At 36.3% G+C, this 24,562-nt stretch overlaps 2 protein-coding genes across 2 annotated transcripts in view; both read left to right on the top strand.

Annotated features, from left to right (window-relative positions):
- The window catches only part of LOC134532738 (PAX3- and PAX7-binding protein 1), a 46,339-nt gene extending 44,907 nt beyond the window's left edge, over positions 1–1,432 (top strand). The window contains exons 15-16 of the mRNA XM_063369544.1: positions 300–421; positions 997–1,432. Coding sequence (XP_063225614.1) covers positions 300–421; positions 997–1,063 — 189 coding nt within the window. The 3' untranslated portion in view covers positions 1,064–1,432. The remainder of the gene's footprint in view (positions 1–299; positions 422–996) is intronic.
- A 3,252-nt stretch (positions 1,433–4,684) lies between these two features.
- Positions 4,685–24,562, top strand: part of LOC134532740 (uncharacterized) — a 40,367-nt gene continuing 20,489 nt past the window's right edge. Inside the window, exons 1-10 of the mRNA XM_063369547.1 lie at positions 4,685–5,077; positions 8,187–8,329; positions 10,455–10,706; positions 12,434–12,589; positions 13,983–14,122; positions 15,745–15,895; positions 17,811–17,998; positions 20,020–20,188; positions 21,675–21,829; positions 22,787–22,970. Of these exons, the coding sequence (XP_063225617.1) occupies positions 5,056–5,077; positions 8,187–8,329; positions 10,455–10,706; positions 12,434–12,589; positions 13,983–14,122; positions 15,745–15,895; positions 17,811–17,998; positions 20,020–20,188; positions 21,675–21,829; positions 22,787–22,970 (1,560 nt within the window). The 5' untranslated portion in view covers positions 4,685–5,055. The remainder of the gene's footprint in view (positions 5,078–8,186; positions 8,330–10,454; positions 10,707–12,433; positions 12,590–13,982; positions 14,123–15,744; positions 15,896–17,810; positions 17,999–20,019; positions 20,189–21,674; positions 21,830–22,786; positions 22,971–24,562) is intronic.

A 24,562-nucleotide genomic window follows, 5' to 3' on the forward strand; every position in this document is an offset into this window, starting at 1 on the left:
GTTGAACATGAAATTTTCACTCTTGAGTGAGATGTTAATGTTGAAATATCTCAAATTATCCACTGTTTTGTCTGATGGTTTGCTATTAAATGCAGCACTGTTGCAACGTAAATTACAGTAAATGCTTTCGGACAAAACTTGAAAGTAAGGCATTAATACTATACGGAAAATGATACTGCAAGTTTTTTTTTTTTTAAAAAGGTAAATTACTGTAATTCTTTAATCCCAGGTGCGTAGAAATGAGGTTCTACTGTATATATGTGATTGTTTAGCCTAAGTGGTGTTGTGGCTGTTGCCAGATCGTCAGCACATTCCCGAGGTGGTGGTTCCAGCAGTCGACTCCAATGCCACAGCTTGTGATGTTTATTGCACAGATGAAAACAATTGCGCAGTGCCTCGACGTCAGTATCCCTGCAGGAAGGTAATTATTATCTGTACAAATATGATAACTAAATTAAAATATCACTGAACAAAATTTTTTTAATAATGTTGAACTTCCACAGAGTTTAAAAATTTTTTACAGAGCAAAAACAACAGGGTGGCCACCGCCTGGGAAAATTGGGAAATCTTGAATTAGCCTGTGAATTATTTTGGTGCCGGGAAATCCGTGAGAAACCCGCAAATTCATGAAAGCAATTAGAAATTATCTTTTTTCTAGCAAGTTAAAATCAGCATAGTTGAAAACTGCATGCTGTTCCTACGAACTCTCTCTCTTAAAGAGCCATAAAGGATGGAGAGGGGAAGAACGCCCGGTTTCTTACATGGCAATAAGCTGAGACACGGACCATAAAGACTTCACTTGTATTCTACTGGAGACAGATTTATGGCGTGACTCATATTCGCGGGCGACTCTTACCTCGGAAAAAGTTAGATATTTCGACCCAAAATTAAGGATGTGACCCCTACGAGGGGATGACTCATTTGCGAGTAAATCAGTAATTAATACCCTCCTAAATCAGGCCTCCACTCTCAAATAAGAATTATTTTTTTTTGCAGGGATGCAATGGACCAAGTCTCGAAACTGCTCCAAACACTGCAGCCAGCCAATCGACCAGTACCGTGAAGGAATTGACCAGGTGCTGTGGTGGTGATTGTCATGTGAACACTGGACTGCGGTCTGAACACACTCGGCAGGCGACAGACAGACAGACAGACAGACAGACAGACACGTCTCCGCAAGCTTGTGATTGTGCAGCTCCAACATCCCTTGCTGGCGACGGGAAAACATTTGCCATTTGTGGACAAGTTACAACAGTCGCTGCCCCTTACTGGCTAAACTACGTGTTTAGTAGAGCAATGTGTAATGTTGTGGTGCATTCATCAGTAGTGCAAGGACATTTTCTTTATTATTTTATAGTAACTAACTGTGCATTTTGAACATTTAGGTTTTCAAAGTCTTCTTGTCAAGTTCAAAATAAAATAATTTTTTTTAGTCAAATTGTTTTATTTTCACTGTGTACCCAAGGTCATTGATTGTTAATATGTACTTTTTTTAAATTTATTTTTTTTACCAAGCACAGGTATAAGCTCAGAGCTGCTACCTATATTAAACACAAATCCTTGATACTATAACCTTACAAAATTTTTGGAAGCCCTGTAAAGTTAACTTTGTGAAGAAAAAATTTTTATTTTTAAGTTACCTTCAGACAAGTATTTTTACTGTGTTTTTGTGATGATTGAGCGTGGGGTGCTTTTTAAGATATTATCGAAATGATAATCCTTCTACTCATATATGTCAATAAAATATTTATAACTATTGACACCATGCACCCCACGCCTTTTTTTAAAAAATAAAATACATTTTTTCTTATATACACTATTGCATATTAATTTATATTTATTAAAAATTTTTACACTATTCTTAATTCAAATTTATTAAAATTTATTTTCTATTTTTTGGTTTGGTTTTCTATATAAAGCTTTTGTTTAGTTTTTTAAAACTATTATTTATTCATTTTCATTTTGTTGAAACAGTCTATATTTTTGTTATGTGTGGGGGAAATGGGTACTTAAGGATAGCCCAATCAACTTTTTATACAGTTTTATTTCCTACTAATATTATAAAATTCTAAAATTAATTTTAAGGTCCACTCCTCCCCACCTCCCTTCAAATCTCTCCAATCCCAGCATTATTACAACAAACGGGAGGTTTGGAAGGGAAATGGCGAAAAAGTGGAAGCTCTCGGGACATTACAACAGCACACTTTTTTCACCCCTTTTGTTCTTTCCGTATATGGCATTCATTTTTTTCTACTCGCTGCGGCAAGTTATTCTTCTTCGTCAGTTGCTTTTCCTTTTATAAAACTAACACACACACATTATAGTCAGTGAGAGAGACTTCTGCAAGCTTAGGGAATATATGAGTTGCACTTCAGTACACCGATTCTTCGAAGTGTGCTTTCACTGACTTAACACAGGAAAGATACGTATGTCCGTAAATCAAAGATGAATGCTGCAATATGTGCACATCTTGCAGAGTGATGTCTGCAGTGTTCGTCGTGAAACGTTGCAGTTAAAAACATGGGGGGAGAAAAAAGCACAAAAACAATATTGTTTGGGCACGGCGGGGGGGGATGGGGAAGACATGTCCCCTCCAAAAATTCTTTGTGGAGGGGACACAGAATAGCACTCAAGGGTAATTTTTTTTTTTTCATTTTTCTTGTTTTCAAGTTTCTACGATTCTCAGAATAAATATCTTTAATTTAAGAAATGTTTTGTTTCTGTCTCTTAGAATTAAGTGTAGGTATTTTGTGTTCTATTTTCCCAAGTGTGAATTCTCTCGTCCCAAAGCATGCTACACAATTCTTCATTCAACATTACATTATTATCATTACATTGTTACTATTATTATCATTACATTACATACAATACAATCTATTTGGATATTTTTAATTCTCTTCGCCATGCATATTTACAGCCCATGTCCCCCCCTAAATTTACTTACCAGAGAGGCCCATGGGGCATGGTTGCATAATAAACGTCTGTTATGTTAGACCTGTGAAGATTGCCTTCGCGTAAATTACTAGCTTTAACAGGAATTTACAACATCTGTAAAGGGAAATCAACTTCACCACTGCTCTAGATGTGTTTGTGCCAGCTAAAAAAAAACATGCACACAGTTTCTGACCGGTTTATTTTTAATCTGAATGCCAGTGCAGCAGCCGGTCATGTGACTCAAGTGCTGTCAGGGCAGGCGGGCCATGTGGCATAATGGCACGTGGGTGGCACATGAAACACACAAGATGGGGATGTGAAGCAGCAGTCAGTGCATCCTCCCCTCCCCGCCTTTTCAGGTTTGAAGTGTGGCAATTGTGACAATGAGAGGATGGGAGATACGAAGGATCAGGGGTCTGACCAAACAGCTTTCTGACAGTGACAGGCCAATGGCCAAGCGAAAAAATTTACTTTTGCGATGCCATGGTTTTCTTTGACAGCTTCAGAAAATAAAAGTACCTAATAAACTAAATTTAAGCATGGATAACTTGAAAAGCCCAGATATTTGAGTGTGTACTATATTTTGTTCAGGCCTACTTACTAACATGGGACATGTATCACGTATTCTAGTTTATCCCACGATCCTGATGGTATGATTGTGTATACTGTATATTGATCCTGTGATACATGATATGTGCCATTTTAATTTAGTACGTCGAAAGATCCTGGCCAAGCAAAAATTTGAATATCACAATACAACAAATTAGGTATGTATGTTCTTGTGTAAATATTTTTATTCGTATTCAAATTATGATCACAATTCATTTTTGTTATATCCAGGATATTTTGACGTAAAGAATTGATATAGCAAGCATTATGTACCACAGATTCAATTTATAGTACAGGATCATTCCTTAAGAATCAAGGTTTAAACTTACATAATTAGTATGTAACTTTTATTGTGTGCATAAATATTTTATAAATGCTGTATTAGAGCGAATAAACACTTCTCTGTAGTAGACTTGGCTTATTTATAGTCCACTTAGTTACTATTGTAATACCATCCTTCAAGAAGTAAAATTTCTTACGTTATAAATTCAGATATTGAACATAGCTTGTGGAACTCAGCTATGTATGCACATGGTAGCCAGGTTTAATGACACATGCACAGTGTAGGTGAATAAAAGAAATATACAAACTTCAATCTTATCATAATGTTTGTTATGCACTGCAGGGAACTATTTTGACAAAACAAAAGAATAATTTTAATCCTAAAGAATGTACCTTATAATCTTATCTTTGAATGTATATCCATGCATGTAATTTTATTCCAGACACTTGCGAGCTAAATTTAGCTTCAGGGTGTGGATTCAGGACTCTGATAGTAAACTGAATTAGAAATTTTTTTGAATTTGAATAGTTTTTCCACTTAAATTCTTTATGTAACCAGGCAAATAAATAAAGATAGTGCCAGAAATATGTGAACTTGGGCTCTCTTATACCCCTTTTCTTACGCCCTTTTCATCTTAAGTCTTGTGATACTTTCTGCAATCCACCAAGGGGTAGTGACCCAATGATTAAGGGCACTGATGGGGTTGTACTATCAAGCTATTCGGAGTGAAAAAACAAGTTCTGGAGTTATTTCATTTTTATTTGTTGAAGGTGAGTATGAGCGGTTAAATATTTTTTTTTAGCTGTGCAATATTCTGTAGTATCTACATGTGCTGCTACAGTCATTTAAATCATATAAAATGAGTCAAATATTTGGATGATTCTGAAATATGTGCTTAAATTATTTGGATGGTACAATCCATAGTTTTTTTTTCTATATAATTTTTATTCAAGTTAGCCAATAAAGTTTCAGTTACAGATCCATCCTGCAGTCTCACTTGTATTTAAGTTTTGAAATATCAGGTGAACGTCATAAACTAAGAAACACAAGACTGCTGCTAAAAAGCCCTTATCTTTTAGTTTTTTTTTTTGTCTTTCAATACGTGTCAAAACAAACAGTTTTATCACTAAAGTTCCCCAATGTTTTTTTATGAAGCTGGATTGACTTTTAACCCTTGACGAGTGATCATCCGAGGGCATCGTCCTGTCAGCACTGTGTCGGCTGAGACCATGGATTTACGCTTCATGCTGGGTAAGAAATATTTTAATAGTTTTGGTTATCAGGTTGCAATAATTAGATTGGCAAGGCAAAAATATATGATAAGCTCTGGACGTTACTGTGGTTAGTTTGCAGTACCCACCTACCTGAGGTGCTAAACTCTGTGCAGAATTCACAAGAGCACACTGCCTAGGATTACTAAGCGGCTTCTGTTTACAAAAGTATTTTAGAAAATTTTGAGGACTGAATAATAGTTCTGTTCCTGTGTTTTATCTCTAAAGTGTATTTTTTTACTACATTATATTTTCAAAAGAAATTTTAGGAATGAAAATTGCAGTTCCGATTCTTTTAAAGCACCAATGAAACTAGCATTACATGGTTATCTTTATTTTTGTACCATAAAATGTTAGGATTACTATTTGAGGTCTTACAAGAGGAAGCTACGTCGTTTATTCAAACTTCGTCCAATTCAAGTAGTCTATTAGGACAACATAATGTGCATGTAGTAAGGCGTACTACTTGTGCGTTTGCGAGAAAATCACAAGAGAATTTTTATGCGCCGAATATGTACTGGTGCGTGGTGACCATGAACGCCAGATGGCGGTGGTCAAGTGGTTAGCGTTCAAGCTCCGTAATAGCTGGATCTCTGGATCGAGTTCTACTCATGGTTTATTTTTGACTTCGTATTTTTTTTTCAACACTGGTCATATTCTTTCATTCATATTACAATTCCAAGGTAATATTGTTAATGTAGCTTACTGTTTGATGGAAAGATTGCATGTTAGTTCAGAGTAGAGCTGTGTACTTGGTATAGACTGCAATTATGAACCAGCAGGCAAGTGCGTAGGAAGCAAATATTTAATGGGGTGGGGGGGGGGGGGGGGCAAAGGAGAGTATCATTATAATTGGTGGATTTAACAAAGGGGGTGTCCGGGGGCTCTCCCCCGGTAGAAAAAAAATTGTATTCTAAGCAGCAAAATGGTGCTATTTAAGCATCTTTCGTACATAAAAATGGAATGTACTACTAGCAGAAATTTTAACTTTTTTTTATAACAAATTTACTTAAGGCTCGGCATCACAAAACAGTGTTCACTTTTCAGTTTTCGCCTCGTAGAATTCATTTTAAAGGCAATTTGTTGAATTTTCCCACTGCTCAGAGTACATAAATTACAAGCACCTTCAAATTTAGTCCCCAGGTATTATCAAGTTATCTAGAGCTGTAGAAAAGGCAAAGATGTATTTATAATTTAAAATATGTTTGACTAATTGCATCATTATTACATGACGGTGGTTGAAGATTAATATTTGTAGCGTGAGAGAATATATTTTGCCAATTATCTATAGCTATAGTTACAAGGAAAGGTCTATACATCAACCAAATCTGAATTAAGGCTCCAAAGTTTTGAAAATTTACTATTCGTTATGTTTTTTATTGAAAGGAGTACTAGAAAGTATTTACATTGTATTCAGAAAGGTCAAAATAATTTTTTTAACATTTAAAATTAAAAAAGTCACAAAAATTAATTTTTCGAAAAATGCAGTTCAACTTTAAAAAAATTAAAAAAAAAGATGGAAGAAAGCTTTTCGCAATAACACTCATATTTTATTCAGGAAAGTCGAAATTTTATTTTAGTATTAAAAATTAAAAAAGTCAATATATGTATTAATTTTTTTACTGTCAGACTCCCCTTAAGAATAAGTTTAAAATGCGAACCCCACAGAATAGGCAAGTGAAGATGCTTAAAAATAACTGCAAATCTGCTTGATAAATTCTTGTTCAATGATTTGTAGATTCAAAGTAATTTTTTTATTACTCGATGGAATAATCACGAGCGACGAGCGGAAAAAAATAATGTAACGACATACTAAACTTTAATGTTAAATAGGTATATTATATTTGGTTTTTGGGATCATATAAAAATTTGTCTCAGTCTAAACTGCTCAAAAGTAATACCTGAGTTAAAGGAATCCAACTGTTCTTTAGGATCTTTGTCTTCACAGGCATCACAGCCTAATGTGCACTGCTTTAAAGGCGGTGGTTGTGATGAACTGCAGGACTGTGCAGAACGGTTGTTGAAGAAAAAGTTGATGCTTTTCTGAGTCATTGCACGCCGCAAAATTAAAATACTGTTATAAATTTTCTCCATAAACCCTAAATGTTTTTTCATCACTGCCATTCCGCACTACTCACTCACGATACTACAGATAAATAAGTTTATTTTAAACAGTTCTGTAGTACGGCTCACAAAGTTTCTTGGACTTAAAAGCAAGACGTACAGCTGTTGAATGATGGCTGATGTGGAAAGCGCTCTGCACGTCAGGTCGTTACCGTTGGGTAGAAACGAGGCGGGGTGAATTCAAGGGTCTGAAGGTCAGGTAGACAAGGGTGGACAAAAACGGAACGTAAGCTTCTGTAACGAGCGGAAACATTAACTGGTCTTATATCACACAATAATATTTCCGCTATCAGCACTGTGAAACGTGAATATTTAGAAGAAAACAAGAACAGTTGCCGTATTTATTGTGCCTGTACACTTATCGGAAAGTCTTAATTTATTTTAAGAATAAAGTAACGCACATACTAGAAAATTCCACAAAACCACTTATCATTGCAATGAAGACAATGCCTCTTGTTCATCTGATGGAATGGCCGGGCAAAACCATCACTTTGCCCGGCCATGAAATTTTATGGCCGGGCAGTCGCCTGGGTCGCCCCCCCGGTTCCTACGCGCCTGCCAGCAGGTGCAGCACATATGTATTTTAGCTCACTAACACAAATACACCTGTAGTGTCTATGTATGTGTAAATATAACATGTGCGTATATGTACTTTAGGATTACATTGGTGTATGTATTGTTAATAACTAAACAAATGTTGCGTTAACTCAGAAGGTAAGAAATATGTAAAATAACAGGATAGTGTAATGGTTTTTTTGAAGGTGGTGATAAAAATAATTTGGGATTTAGGAAATAAATGTGTAGATAAAATTTGGTTTATAATGAGCCATCGAACAGTGGAACACAGATAAACAATAAAGGTTACTTCATTTTGAACATCACTTTTGAGAAGCATTTAGTGTAAATCAAGACACATATCAGATATAATGTTCTTTTACTATGATGTTGACTCGGCTGTTCGGCAGCGGCAGGCCTCCTTGCTGTGGCGGCAAGCGCAGATGTGTTCCACTACCAAGCCAGCGTCTGGACCGGAACATCCGTGGCAATGACCACCTTGTCCCGGTGGAGCATCAGAGGCAGAGTGACTGTGGTGGGAGACCGAGTGCAGGTAGAATCTTCACGATTGGCCATCAGTGTTGCATGCAAGGGTCGTGAGGGAGGGTTCTGATTGGCCTTCAGTTGCACCAGTCTATGTGGTGTGTGTGTGTTTTATGTGTGTGTACAGACAAAATACATTTTTCCAGTGCAATGTATTGAAGGGAACATTTCCATCTTTGAAGACATCGGGCGGTTTCCGACCTCCCTCCCTCCCCTCCCTCCATCTTCTTCCCCTCTAATGCCTCTGAGCACGTGCACTGGCGTGTCCGCAGGGCATAAGTTGCTTTGTTCGTCTGCTCGGGGGCTCACTGGTCACTTGTGTACTGTCGATGCTTGGTTTAGCATGAGTTTGCTTAGAGTCATTAACGTAACCCACAGCGGCGAGGAGCGACCAACTCGGCACTGCTGATGTGCTGGGTACAAGGTGGCTGTACCCCCATTATAATAATCGTGTGTATATTCTCTCACTTTTTATTTTAAATTCTCTTTCGACTGCCACCTGCCTGAATTGTTGTTTCAACTTAGTAGTTTGCTCATTTATGGGCATTTGTCCCTTTTGATGGTGTTGACGAACGTATGCTTGGGCCTTGCCGAGCTTGGACGTGTTCCATGTGCCAGAAACTGCCTTGCGTTTTGTTTCTCGCTTGATGCCCAAGGCTGATGCATTTGCCCCTTAACGTATCTGCGTCTCGCAGGGGTTAACGTCTGTTGATGCGGAATTTTTTCCTCATTTACTTTTGGTACAGGTGTGGTAACCTTTTGACGTTTCAATGTTTGTGGTGTAGCTATGTTTTTGCCATTCTTTACTGTTACATTCCTTTTGCGAGTTGAAGGCTTAGCTTCATTAGATTTTCCTTGAGTCCCTGTGACCGAGGATATAATGTCAGTGCATTTTATTATTATGTCTTATGCCCCTTGCTTGTGCCACAGTAAAGTTGTGTATGGGTCTTGTTAATTGGCGCTTATTTTGCCAAGAGGTTTTGCGTAACTGTTTGCACTTGCATTGTGCAATGCTTTTTTAATATACCATGGTTGTAATGTGCTTAACTAGCTTTATATGTGATACTCTTATTGTACATGCCTTATGGCATTACGTTTCATACTTACATAATTTATACCTAATATGTATTATTGTTTAGCTAAATTAATATATTTTATATATTACCTGTGAGTGTATGGCATATATATGTTAATCGATGAAACAAATGAATACTCAAATATGCAGGTATTTCATGTGCACAAATTCTCGATACGTTATTGGTTACCAGTACTTACTCAATCATCCTTGTAAAACATTATCTGGTTGTTATGTCATATTTGCCACGTTTGTTGTATGGCTGTTGTTCATTTGCATACATGCTTGTTTATTGTATTGCATTACAGAAACCGAGAGCATTACTATATTTTCCATCACCATTTTTCTGGCTGAAAATACTGTTTGTGGTGAGCTTTTAGTAAATCTAGCATGTTTTTTTAATCGACTTAGAATTTCTGGTTGACGTAATTATTTATTATTTCTCGTGGTGCGTTAAACATACGTGTGCCACCTGGGTGTTTGTAATAGAACAAGCCCTCCTTGTTGTGTTGTGTTAAGCACATGTTTGCAGTCTGCTAGGATTGTGCTCCTAGAGAGGCTACAGTATTTTGAACATTTTATGTGTTCCTGTCTTCAAGGAAAAGATAAACCCATGTTAAAAAATATATTAATGAAACATTAATATTAGTATAGTTTGTTTTTTTAAAAAAAAAATCATTAAAATTCTGATTTATTCATATTAAAAATTTTGTGTAACCATGTTATAGAAGATTATCTATAATATTTCCACAAAGTTAAATTTTTTTTGGCTGTGGTAATGAAATGCAGCTGCACATATCAGGAATCATTGTGTTAGTTTTCTTGGCCAGAGGCCTGTTGCTGCTCCAGAAAAGTGTATGGAAACTTACAGAAGGTTCAATGGGCCTAGGCTAACTTTTGCTAGTTTCCCATAGACGCACTGCTCTGTGTTTAACGTTACAGCTTTGCTTCCCAAGAACCACACGAACCACACTCTGAAAAGTTCTCGTGTGGAGACATCAGGTACGAGGAAGTTTGTTCACGGCGTGGTTCACCGTTGGTTGTGACAAATGTTTGCCAGGTGACCCACACGAACGTGTCGGTGTACAGCAGAACCGGGACGTCAACTCCGGAGCACTATTACGTGCCTCTGCCGAAGGAGGCGAGCCAGTTAGAGCAACCCTTTGTGCTTCGTTACGACGGAGGCAAGTTGGCGGGCCTGTCTGTGGTGTCCGGGGAGGCAGTGTGGGCAGTCAACATGAAGAGAGGGCTTGCATCCTTGCTGCACTTGGAACATGACGCCTTGCTGACTCCAGTTCTCACAGCAGAGGAGGTGAAACATGGTTTATATGACACAAGTTAAACAAAAAAAATTGTGATTGTGAATTGTAATGCCATATTTAAATGCCTGCTTATTAATAAAAACATTTGGCATATACAGCCAGATGTTTTTGACTGTTTGCTTTAACGATTAATCATATAATTTTGAGCGTGTGCTTCAAGAGCCTCAAAGACTGTACACATAGTTTGGTAGATTTTGAGGGAAATTTAATTGAGGCATCACAAGTAGTTTTGTTACAACTCTTTCAGTAAATTATATAACAATATATCAAAATATATTCTGTGACTTGACCTACTTTTACAAAGTAGGTAGCTACACAGCACAAACACTTCCTAAAATATGTGATGGCCACAGAAACATACAATGTTTTTCATTGCTTAAACACAAAATGTGTGTCACACAAAATTCACCACTCAACTGTCAGAAAGTGAAGTTACACAATTAGTATCATGTACTTAAGTTGTTTCTACAAGTTCAGTACTCCTTTTTAAAATTTTTTTACTTAATAATTCCTCATAGCTCATAGGTGGAGCCAAGATTGAATGGTGTTATGAAAATGCAAATTTTGTCATTAAAAATATTGTCTTTCATTATTATAGACATTAAAGAATAAACATGTGTAATAATAGGTACATATTAAGAACAATAACTTTGATCAACTGCTACAAATATTTGTGTTAAGAGACATAAAATGTCTACATAGAACAGTACTACATATATTGATAAGAGTAAGTTAAACAAAAAACTGCAATCAAAACATTTAATATTCTTCTGTAATGTTTCTTAGTTCATGAGAAAGTTAGTTAATCATACATATTTTCATATTTAAATTTTCCTTTTTGCCACTGTATTATTATTTCAATACTGTTCATATGAATAAAAAAATGTGATGTTAAAAACCCAATATCACATGTTTTTCTGTATGCCTTTAGACATTTTCTGTAGGTATCAGCTATAGATTGCTTCAAATTGACTATACTTCATAAAATAACAATACATAGAATCTGAGTAATTTTTTTTACTTTAGTATATAATATTTAAAGTTTTTAATAATAATAATGTTTGCAGGCTTTCACGGCCATTGTCTGAAGTAACTTAGCTTCTGGTTTGTAGCCGTGTCCTTGGCAAATAATTCACAGACGTTTCGGTCGACATTTTAATAATAGCCTGAACTAAAGATTTATGAACTAATTATCTATTTTAACAGAAAATGAGGTAATTGTGGTGAATTTCACTGTATTTTGTGTTTCAAATTGCATTTCAGTATTATGGGGTTTATTAACTTCCATTTTAGTGTTTGGCGGTGTATTTACTACAATTACACTGTTATTTCAGTTTTATCGAAATTCAACTTATAATCTTGCCTCTACTCGTAGGTATCTACCATTTTATGGAGTAAATTATAACTTGTTTGGTGAAAAACAAAAGTACATAGCAATAGAGTTAATAGTGAGGTCTGATAACCATACTGATCACGGGTGCGATGTTAATGATAGATGCATGTAGTCAGCAATCCTGCTAGTTTCCAATCGTTTATAGACTGGGAAAAGCTTTGTTATTCAAGCAGTTGCTTTTAACTAGAGAAGTAGCATAAGTTGGCTGGCCAACTACATGTGCATTATCCTTACCTGAAGTTGTTTCCTGCTCTGTATGTATCTAATAAGAAAGTTATTTTAGTATTTAATTTATCTACTCTCACTACTACCTGTTTATTGCAGAACTTGCTTCATGGAGTGTGTACGGTTGAGTACACCAGCTACCCAATGGAGAATATCACGCTGGTCAGAAAGTTTGTGGACCACGAGATGTGCAGTAAGCCTCCACAAAAGATTCTAGGCAATTGTGTGCCCATTCTCTGCTCAGACAATCCACAGGTTGGTATCGTTTTTGCTACATATGTACCTCCACCCTTTAAAAGAACCATATGGCACGAGAAAGTAATTTTATCATGTACAACTCAACAACGTGGCGTTATGGGATCTGGTATAAAGTTAAATCATACAAGCTATAAATTTTAAGTACTGCACTGCTGTCTATTGCCAGCTATTTCTTTCATCATTATTTATATTTGTAGCGTAAATGTTAGCTCTTTTGTCATCTGTTTGAAAATCTGTTCCAATGATTACAGTTCCAGTAAAATCACAAACATTTACTGTATTTACATCCCTTCTCTGTCTTGAGATGTTTTTCATATGCTTACTGTATAGGGCTTAGTTAAAAACTTAGAGATGGAATACTGACAGCAGAGGTATTTAGAGTCCTATTATGACCTACCTTTATTAAAAAAAATTGGTTTATCATTTGTTTATGTTTATGTTTTTTCACTTCATATACCTACACACTAAATATATGCATAACTAGTACACAAGTAGTGAAGCTACCAAAATTATAAACAATTTTTTTTTGTATTTAAAATTTTGTGTGACAGGTTTTGTCTTAATAACGGACTCTTCTCAATAACTGATCATTATTGGGAAGTTTCACTGAATACAATTTAATAAACAATGTGAATTGTGCACTTGATGCTGATTGCATTCATATTAGGTTGTTAATAAGTAATTTCTTGTATACAAGGATTTGATGCTTTTTCAAGATCACTCATCTTTTATTCAATGTTATTGTGTTTGTATATTAAAGTTCTATGTGTAATCTAGGTCATTGTAAATTCAAATACATCTTTTATTAGAAGTTTCCTCAAAGTCTCCTTCTGTTAAAGATCATTATTTTTTTATATCATGATAATAGTCAAGATCTTCTTACATTTGTGATTTTATATTATTTGTGGTAGTCTTACAGTTGAATTTGGGTTATATTTGAGATATCTTAAAATTTAAGATCAATTTACTATTTAAATTTAACTTATTAGTCATCTTATTGTTTCAAATATTATTTAAGTTGAGCTAATCTTGTTTTTAGAGATCATCTTCGACTTGAGGTTATCTTATTTTCATAATCATTTTGTTCTATTTTATTTATTATAATTCATAATATATTTTGTGGTGGTTCTTAGTATTCAAGTAGGTAGTATTATATTTGTGCTGATGTGAATGGCCTTGAGAAGTATAATGGGTGAACGAACGTTGGCAGTCCGACTGCCACTGTCGCGTGACAGGTGATGACCAGGGTCTGCTGTGGTCAGTCGCTGGACGAATGACGTGTTGTGGCGAGGCCGTCATGTTTGCGAAGGCCGGTGCGCTCTTCGCGTGGCTTAAGGCTGAGCCTTCCACGCTGCACCTCCTGTACTGTTGTGTGCTTGCCGTGTGTCAGACCGCAGTCCGGTCGAGCAGCGACGCTGCCTACAGAACTCGCGTCCGGGATGGCACGGTGGAGCTGCTGAGTGTGGTCGCTGTTTCTCGCACGTATTACCACTTGCTCAGGTCTCACGCCAGCCACGTCATCACTGCCAAGTGAGTCTCATACTTTTCCCGTGATTTTTAGTTGTCTGCTCACGTAAATAGGTTCACGTCTTCTGTCGACACTTCAGCCACAACCATTCTTTGCGGAGGCAAACACATCCTGAACGGCTTGGACAAATAAGGCAATGGTTTGATGGTTTCTCTTGCAAGTAGCCGCCAATTACAGCGAAGAAACCGCTGTCGCGAGTAGTGACTTAGGTATTACAATCTAATGAAGGAATGTATGTTTAAGTTTTTGCCAAGATTTATTCTAATTTGTTTCAAAAAATTTGGTTTCATACTTTGCATTTTGAATATGTTTTACCTTTAAGTCAGAAAGCCTCAGAACTTAGTGAAATGTCAGAGGAATGGTGTTTCCAAACTATTTCATGGTCTTCAAGAAGTTAAAAATTATCCTGGCCCAAAATTCCGTACGCCTAATTTGCAAGCTACATACCTTGATTTAGCTGCCAATGAGTTCTGTCTTTTAAGAGAAATGGTATTCTAGAAAATAATTTTCCCAAGATATAAGCTATAATACAAAACTTTGATATTTCTGTTTTTGAACAAGTGAAATGGAGCACAAGATAGTTTGCAGAAAGGCCACGCTACCCGAATGACAGTGGATGACTAATATGTGCATTGGCTGTGTGAAATCATAGTTGACAACTGGGTGCCATAGTTTCAATGACATCACGGCACATTTTTTAAATCAGCTTAACTAGGTTGTTTTAGCACATTTGTGATTACTGTTTATAATTGTTTGATGTGGGAAAATGTGTCCATGTTTTTAGTTGTATTTACAAGATAAATTTCATAAACAAGACTGCCTTAAAAAATCCAGAAGTATCCAGTACATTTTTCTGCCCTATGATATTTTAGTTTGTTCTTATAGCAAATGCATGCCTCAGCTAATCATGTTAAACCACTATAGCTTGGTAGGACTGATTGACTTTCATGTAAAGTTTTAGGCTGGATTTATAAATTATGTACGAAACTCAAGACAGTAAGAAATATCATCACAAAAAGTACAATAATGACATTTCTAATACGCGGTTATAAACCACTCAAAAACACAACATAAACATTGACCAACTTTCAGCATCTTGCATTTCAGCTTGCATTTTTGCCTGATATTTGAAGTTAAGTGTTCCTAAATCTTTAAAGACTCAGGCCATGATATTGTTTTTATTATATATTATATATTAAATTTGCAACAAGTGAAATAAAATAACACTTGTAATCAAATTATGACCATTTACATATGTTCCATATAAATTATGAAAAAAAGCTTTGGAAAGATATATTTTTCTACTGTTTTACACATTCAAGTTATAGGGTTGGTGACGTCTTGTGATTTTCGTGATTTTCTAGTGTTGGTTGCATATTGCATTTTTTCATTATTTATTCCTTATGTATTTTATTAACATAGCCCTGGAGAGTATTCATATTTTCTGTGGATGAATTAACTTGGTTTCTGTGATCATTGTATCATTTAAATTTTTTTATTCTTAATTTTTCTTCTGTAAAACATGTTACTTTTTGCATTAATTTTTAATATTGCTACTAAACTAAATAATATATAATTATAAATTCTAGTTTGTTGAGAATAAAATTGTTTTTTTATCTTCTAGTCAATCTCTAGAAAAAGAAGTTGAAGAAGATCATACCTCATCAATAAAAATTCCTGATAATATGACTCATGTTGGCATGACCTTTGAGCTACCAAGCAAAGATCTTACTCAAGGCAGACACCCAGAAAGTCAGCAGAGTGTATATATCAGGGTAAGTTGGAGGAAAATCTTTGTGTGGGATTAGAAAACAGAAATGCATACGCACACGAGGTTTATGTTAATTTAATGTTTTTAGTTATCACTTGTTTTTGCTCAAAAGTGGCACAAAATAGGTCTTGAATTCTGAGATAACGTTGAAAAAAAAAAGTGTTGGATAAATCGAAAAAAAAATAAATAAAAATTGATATTTCAATTTGAATATAAAATTATTCATGAAAATTCTATATCAAGTAATTCACGAATATTGAGTATTTTTTGAGTGCTTGCAATGTTTATGTACAGTGAAAGACAATTATGTAGTTACTATGAATGTGTGTATAATTATATAGTGTAATATGTTCTAGGTGTAGACTCAAAACAAAAACATTGAGCCAAAAGAGGCTCCAAAAAAAGTTATAATTAAAATATGTATTATATATGGTCAACTGTAAATAATTATTGTTCTTGCGGGGTTTTGGCGCCTATTCTCTCCGCAGTAGATCTCAGGAACGCTGCTGCTGTATCGATTACCCAGACTGCTAATCCAGCTAGCACGTCACTGCATTATATTACTGGCAGGAGAGTAATAATTAAAAATAAATTAGGTAGTGTTGTGTGACTAGTGGAAATTTGCATTACCTATGACCAAGTCTGTTTTATACGTAACTGACATTTACTGTAAATGAAATAGTAATAGCTGGAAAACATACGATTTTAATGGGTCCTTAAATATTGACGTGAAGTTACTGTTAACATGTAATTCAGCGAGAGGAACAAACAAAATAATTTACTGTGTATGTTATCATTTTGTTCAGACCTAGGTGTCGGTAAGTAGATGTAAATGACGTCACAGGAACACATCAACTACCATTCCGGGTCTAGCTATAATCTGTCGGAGGCTTGAGGCTCTCTTCTTAGGACCTCCAGGTGGTCTGCTGCGACGCTGGAACTCTGGACGCTGGAAGCTGTAATTGGCGAACTACAGAAGATCTGATGTAGCCGGGGGTCTGGCTGAAGAATCGACTTCCCTCTCGTCCTAAAAAGTCTGTTTTAATTGGGATCGGTCTCACCAAACGTCGTGGTCGATCGTAGCTGGCGCTGACATCAGTCGTCCGGAACCACTACGGAACGAACGGGACCGACGCGGAAGTTGGCACTAGATGTCGCCGATACTCCCTATCTGAGACTTATTCAGTCTAGAACTATTCTCACAAATCGTAGTATGGAGAATTCTGTATAGCGCACGACCGCGGATGACGCGAGTCTTCAATTCCTCGGGCGGCAACCAAGGCTTTGGTTCGCCCCAGCCCGAGAAACGTCTTCCCGCTGCAAGATGGCGATGGCGTCTCGTCTCCCCTTTCTTCTTCCTTCTAACTATTTATTTTCCGTCCCTAGCAACCAAAGAGCTATAGCTATCAGCAAACCAAATTAACTGCATAGTGAAATAAAACTTGGATATTAGCGTGTAAGAGTGCTGAACTAAAGCAAATGAATAAAGTTTCCAAAGAATAATGCTTAGAAGACCCTGAAGTTAAAAGGTGTTGTCTCTGGCAATAAGATGTGTTATATACTATGTTAGACTTTGGTTGTCCTCTTTACAATAAAATAGTTTAATACATAAGATCGGCTTATGAAATATACAATTAATGTTACAATAATAATAATAAAAATAATAATAATATAATTTTAAACAGTTGGACTGGTTACATCGTATCAGAAATGTATGTGTGTGTGTATATATATATATATACACATACACACAAACACACACATATATATATATAAAAACTAAATTAGGTAAAAGAGCACGTGAGTGCTGGAATGCCATGTCGCAATAACGAGATCTGTACAACAGTGTAAAAAAAGAATTGAATTGAATGGAACTGACCGCTAGCTGTGGAGCGAGAAGGGTCGGGGCGTTGCCGCAGGTGAGCCGGGCGCTGGACGAGCTGAGCGGGGACCTGGACCGCCTCCAGGTGGGGGCCGACCCCGACGAGCACCACAGGAGCCTGGTGGCGTCGGCCGTCGACCTGCTGCTGCTGGCCGACGCCGGCACGCTGCGGCGGCTGTTCCACCACCTGGACCTGGGCACCAGCTACCGGCAGGAGACGGCCAGGTGCTCATCTCAACACCGTCCCTGATGACTGCCCGCGTTCACGCTCCGGTGTATGACCCAGGGGCGCAACAACAGGGTATTTTGCCCCCTCCCCCCCCTCTCCCCTGAAACCTTGAAGTGGGGGCAAACGGGGGCAAAGAAAGTGCTGTGTAATCAATTTTTAGATAATAAAACTGCTTAAATAGCACCATTTTCCACATCTAAATACAAATTTTCCCGGGGGAGGAAACCCCGGATCCCCCCCGCTTCAATAGGGGGGGATCGATGATTCTTTATGAAAATGTATATTGCCCCCCCCCCCCCCCCCCTCCTCTTGGAAATTTAGTTGTTGCGCCCCTGGTATGACCAGTCATGTTGACAGCACGTGAAGAGAAGTACGGTAGAGTCCCGCTGATCCGGACCCCGCTCATCTGCAAGTCCGGTTTTTCGTTTTGTCAGTTTGTAGGTTAAAAGATTATATCTATGTATACAACAGTTTTAAACTAAAACCAAGCAGTAGATAAAGTTGTATTTATTTAAAAAAAAAAAAAAAAATCAATTTTTATAGTTTTACCCATTAAAAACTTGTACAACGTGCATCTTAAGGTAAATTCCCTACAATCCGCACTTTCGGGTCATCCGGACAGTGTCGGGTCCCATCATGTCCGGATTAGCAAAAAAAAAAAAAAAATTCTGTAGTTCCTATATCTAACCTCTTTTAAAAATTATTAAATTCTGTTTATTTTGTTCATGTGCTTTTAGAATAAGATTTGGCATGCTAGCAATGTTTTAATTTTCACAGCATTACAATGCAAGAGATTAACCTTGCTTGATGCATGTCTGCAGTTCACTGGGCTCGTGACAGTGTGTGTGTGAGGGAAGAATGCTGATTTATGCATGGCTCCTGAAAATGTTCATTTATGCTGGAATTACAGTAGTGTGACTCAAAGTTTTCTAACCAATAGTATTCGACACATCTGTGACGTCAGCAAATGGCGGATACGATAGCCTTGCCAATTAGAAATATTTTATATTTCCATCATGCTGCTGATGCTACTTCAATGAAATCTTTGAATATTGTTTTTGAAAGATGATTAAACTGGTGCATTGCTAATTTATATTATTATTATATTTTAAAATTTTTGTTTACTAAATTTATCTGTTAAATCTCTGAAATGTGTTTAAACACAGTGATTTATACAATTGAGGGTTAAATATGAATTAAATAAATTTCTCTCAAACATATAGATTAAAAATACCTGCAAGCATTGATGGCTGTCGTATATTAGGTGCGCAAGTAACAGCAAGAAGCATTTTATGTAGAATCGTTTAGTTTTGTATGTTGTGCAGGTAAACACAGTACAATATGTTCGCAATAATGCAATATTTTGCTGTCGCATCGCCATCTTCGCTTCGCGCCATCACACTATCGTGATTCCAGCATTAACACGTTATACATAGAGACAAGATTTTATGGTTTCTTTTTTAGGCCAATTTCATTTTTAAAACCGGAAATTTCGATGTTGTTTATTTTTTGTTAATTATGTTTATTCAAAAAGATGACATTACTGAAGTGTTTTACGAAATGTTCGGAATCTCCTATTTCTCCTGTTTGGTGTGCGTGTGGGCCTGTGAGTTGACCACCAAACAGATCTAATTGACCACCCGTCATTGAATGTATTAGAATGTTCTCGAGTGTACTAGAATGAACCGGCTACAGAATACCCACTATCGACCACCGACCACCAAACACCCGTCACTGAAGGTACTACAGTGAGTGAGAATGAATTAGAATGAACTGGACCGGAATGTACAGATGTACCAAAAACAATCCCAGCGAAGTAGGGTATCCTCAGTTAGTTTTGAATAATAGTTTTTTTTCTTCTTATTCTAGCAGGCAAATTTTCCTGATAACATTTTGCAACTGATTATTCTGAAACTCACTGTTACTATTTTAAGTGTTTAACAATTGTATTATTTAGTTTTAAATGAGTAATTTCCACTTTCTGAACTTGCATATGGATTGTTTCTGTTCCTTAAAGAAACATCTTCGTGGACATATTGCCAAAAGTTGGCTCACATGAATCTGCTTTAGTTATGAGGGACCTGATTATTGACAAGAAGGTCCGCAACACCACAGCCATTTATTTCTTGACGTATCTACCATTCTACGTACGTGAGCCCACCGAGGATCTGTTGGGCGAAATGCAGGTAGGCTGTTTTGAAAGTATGTAATACAGTTTAAATAAAATAACAAATAAAAAAATACTACATATAAAAAGAATATGATACACAAAGGAATTCACTTTTAAATTCACATTCAATATACATTCATAAGATATCATCTATGTAAATTAATAATTTATGTAATACTAAAAGTGAAGTACAATACTTTACATTACAAGCAAATAAAGCTGCACTAAGGGCTGATAGAGCCGGGCTCAGCTGGGACGTCAGACCGACCTCCCTTTACGCCCTCTGACGAGAGCGCACTTCTTCCCCGGGCCCCCCTTCCACCACCCTCACAGGCCGCCTTACTTGCTGCATATTTTTATCTAGGTAAAAAAAAATTGAGAAACACGTCCTATTGTATTAAATCATTAATATTTATTTTATGAGAATTAATAAAAGGATAAAATGATTTACTAGAAGCAACAAAATGCATAAGCAATTTTTATAATCATGGTGAGGTGAATACGTCATTTATTGTTTCTGTGGCTGAATGCTGGAACTTTCAGGGACGTATATTTTATTACCCCTATTCAGCCATATATTGAAAAAAAATTTCTTTATGATAAAGAATGCATCCAGAGCAGAATGTCTAGCTTTAAGAGAGTAAGTATTATATTTTTTCAACATTTTATGATAGTTAAACTGTGTATTTTTTTAAAATGAAATCTTAAACTATAATTTTAAAAACTTTAATTTTTTTTATTTTTGAGAGTCTGTTTCCATGATTGAGTTCTAAACTACAGAACCATATTCCAATTTTTATCTTATGAGTGCAATAAAAAAAAAACAATAGAGGATTACTGATGTTAGCATATTTAATTGTGTACCTAATCAAGCCTAGATAATGGGATGTCATAATTATGTAAAAGTTGTTATGAATATAAAAGCACTCCAAGTTTCACACTTAATTGCAATATCATTCAGTACGTATAAGTGTCCAACTACAAAGAGTTATTTGTTTCTTTTGTAAATGTAATAGAATATGTTTTGTTCTTATTTTAATAACATAGCGTTACTTTCACATCATTTTTTAATAGAGGTGATGTTAATTTGCAGTTCTAAATGATCACTATGATTTGAAATAGTTTTATATAATTTGAGATCTTAAAAAGAAGAGGTGACAAAGTCCCATCTTGGGGAACTTTAGAAACAACACAGTATGTATTAGATAAGCAATTGCCTGAATAACTTCATTTGGATATACGGTTCAATTTTCAATGTGCACTTAATGTCATGTTTTTTTACAGTGTATTTTCATAATGTAGGTGTGCATTTATGAACGACACCAGTATTAGTTATACGGTTTTCTGCTTCTGTACTTGTAGATGTATTAAATTTTTACAGCAGCTATCATGGTTAAAAATTAAGTAAAGTCACTGAAGTATTTATTGGAGTAGTGAGAATATTCTTAATTTTTTTTTTTAAATTGCACGAGGAGATGTGTAAATGGCTGTACTTGTTGCAGGCGTTGTTGACCGTCGCTAAGGACTCCACCTACGACGTGAAAAGTGCAATGGTACTGAGCTTTTCCAACTTAGTCAGCAAAACTTGCAAAGAGGCGTGCAGTCCAGAGACCTTGGATTATTACATCCGGTACTTCCTGGATTGCTTCACAGGCAAGTTTCTCTGTTAAAACCAGCGAAAGTACTTTAATCCAGCATTCAGATTTTTTTGGGTAAATTCCGGCTGTAAACCTTGGCTGTCTGGTCGAATTGCCACGCTGCCTGCATTTTCATTTCACTCAGAGTTTATCATTACTGGTAATTTTTATTTCAGTACAGTGATTCCTGTTTTATAGTAAAGGGCAAGATTATACTGTGAATTGCAATAAAACTACAATAACACAGCAAAGATACAACATGTAACACTGAAATGCAAGTTAATAGAACATTTAGTACCAAAATGTACATGAAATCAAACAGTAATTTGACCAAACTTAACTCAACCCACAAAAATGTTATCTTTTACAATGATAAATTCAAGGAATGTAATTTATTTAGCATTTATGTTCTAAATGGATTAGAAAAAAAAATTATACAATGCTGTTTGTTCTTGCTTCTCTTATCAGTTACACATTTTACGTTAATAATGTTGGCTCATTTTTCAAACCCACAAAAATTGGCAGCAACATTTATTTTTCTTAGTAGTTCTGTTTTATACATGCTTATGACAAATTATTTAATTATTTAAGTGCATCATGTGTCAGTCAAGATGAAACTACTTTGGTTAAATAAGTATGAAGGAATGTTAAGTTTCATAATAAGTTGAATAAAAACTATGTATATAAATAAGAACAATAGCACTAAAATATCCTGTTTATTGTGATAATAATAAAATGATAAAATTGTGTCCCTATTTATAGTGGTCTATACATCATATTTGCATTTTGGTATTCCAGTTTAAACTCAAGTGATGTTTGATAATCCGTCAAAATTTGCTAATCTTGCGCGGCTGTGGTCCTAATCGTGCCGGATTGAAGACCTTTCGCGGCATTCGCAATCACAAAATGCACGGTAAATCTAGGTTGGAATTGATGTGTGCTCGAAGTGGCGGTGAAAGGAGCGGTGTTGCAGGCAGCAAGAAGTACCAGGACCAGGTGCTGTGTCTCGACGCCCTCGCCAACATAGAGGCGGGCAGCGTGTTCGCGTACCTGGCCTCCATCGGCGGTGGTCGCGCCGCCCTGCCCTCCCCCCACGCCCACCACCTGCGCTACCGTGCGCTCTGGGCCGCTGCCAGCGGGGCCTCATCACATCCGGACCAGGTGGGGCTGGCTGGTCTCCCTCCCGCGAGCATAGGGCTCACTTGCATGGGCGTCGCAACCGGGGGGACACGTCCCCCCCCCCTCAATAATAAAAGTCTTCAATTTCGTCCCCTCCAATAATATATTTAGTTTCGTAGTTATATTAAAAATATGATTTCTGTGATACATAACCCATATGTTGCGCATGGTGCATTTTGTCCGATCATGGTAATGTGAGCACTTTTTTAATTCGATCTTCGTGTAAAATCAAAATCAGGTCCCATACCGAATACAGATATGTTAACTGTGTTTTTACAAATTTGTTCTCTGAAAATATTTATTATAAAAAATAAATTATATATTGCAACCAACTATAATTAGAATATTTAGGAAAGAAAAATGCCTAAAAACCACCTTTATGCACCTTCAAACCCCAAGTTTTCCCGGGGGAGGACCCCCGAACCCCCCACTTTTTTTTTCCAGGGGATGGATATTCCTCAACAACTAAATCAATTGAAGTCCCCCCCAAAAAATATATCCTTGCGACACCCATGCTCACTTGAACACATTTCATAGTTACTAATAATTTTTACATACTCTTTACATGTAAATGTAATTATTAAACATTTGTTATCTACAAGGAAGACCAGATATTTTCTAGGTACTGAACTTTAGAACGTATCAATTAAAAATATTTGTTTTATATAATATATATTCCCATGCTTCAGTAGAAAATTAAATACCGTATTAACATGAATATAAGGCTTTGATTTTTACCAGAACTGTAGAAACTAAAAGTAGAGGTCGCATTATATAATCGCAAACATGCATCTTGCCATTGGGAACGGCTCGTTGAAAAAAAATACCTTCTCTACATGACTTTTACCACTTAGGATCGCTGTTAATTACTACTGCCTCCTGAAGCTCCACTTATTTGAAAAACTACATGCTCTGCCTGTGAAATGCCTCATTTATGCCACTTTAGTCTGGGACTTCCTGAACCTCTGCACAGGCCGGGAAGATGAGAGGATAACACTCGGAATGTGGGATGAGGGAGAGGGTGCAAATGGGGTGTGTCCAGGGTTCCTTCTGCTTTCTGAACCATCGTATGCGTTTGAACTGGTCATAAAACACAATTTTTTTTCTTCTAACTGCAGTTTGGTGTTTCAAAAGAGGCCATGTAAATCACTCATAATGAAAAAGGCACCTGAAGAGATTTTGTTAATGTGGAATAAAATTGCTAAATTAAATAATTTTGAAGTGCTATGGATTTGAATTGCAATATCCACTCCATAAAGTATTTTCATCAATTCATGCGAGTTGCCTTATTTTTGATGAATACAGTAGTATATGTGGAAATACCAGAAATAAAATATTTTTCTAGGACAGTAGAAAGGGAAAAACCTACTAATCACTACAAAGTGAATCAGAGATCTCAAATATTTGACCAAATGGCTACCATATAATGAAAATTTTTTAAATTTTTGTTAAAATTTGGGTAGTTTTGTGTGTGTGATTTGAACGTTTATATCTGCTTTCATTTACGTATTCTATCATTAAACTAATCTTTACCTAAAATTTTTGTATTGTCCTGTTAGAAGTCAATGAAAACT

This window comes from Bacillus rossius, chromosome 6, assembly GCF_032445375.1.
Source record: "Bacillus rossius redtenbacheri isolate Brsri chromosome 6, Brsri_v3, whole genome shotgun sequence".
Lineage (NCBI taxonomy): Eukaryota > Metazoa > Arthropoda > Insecta > Phasmatodea > Bacillidae > Bacillus > Bacillus rossius.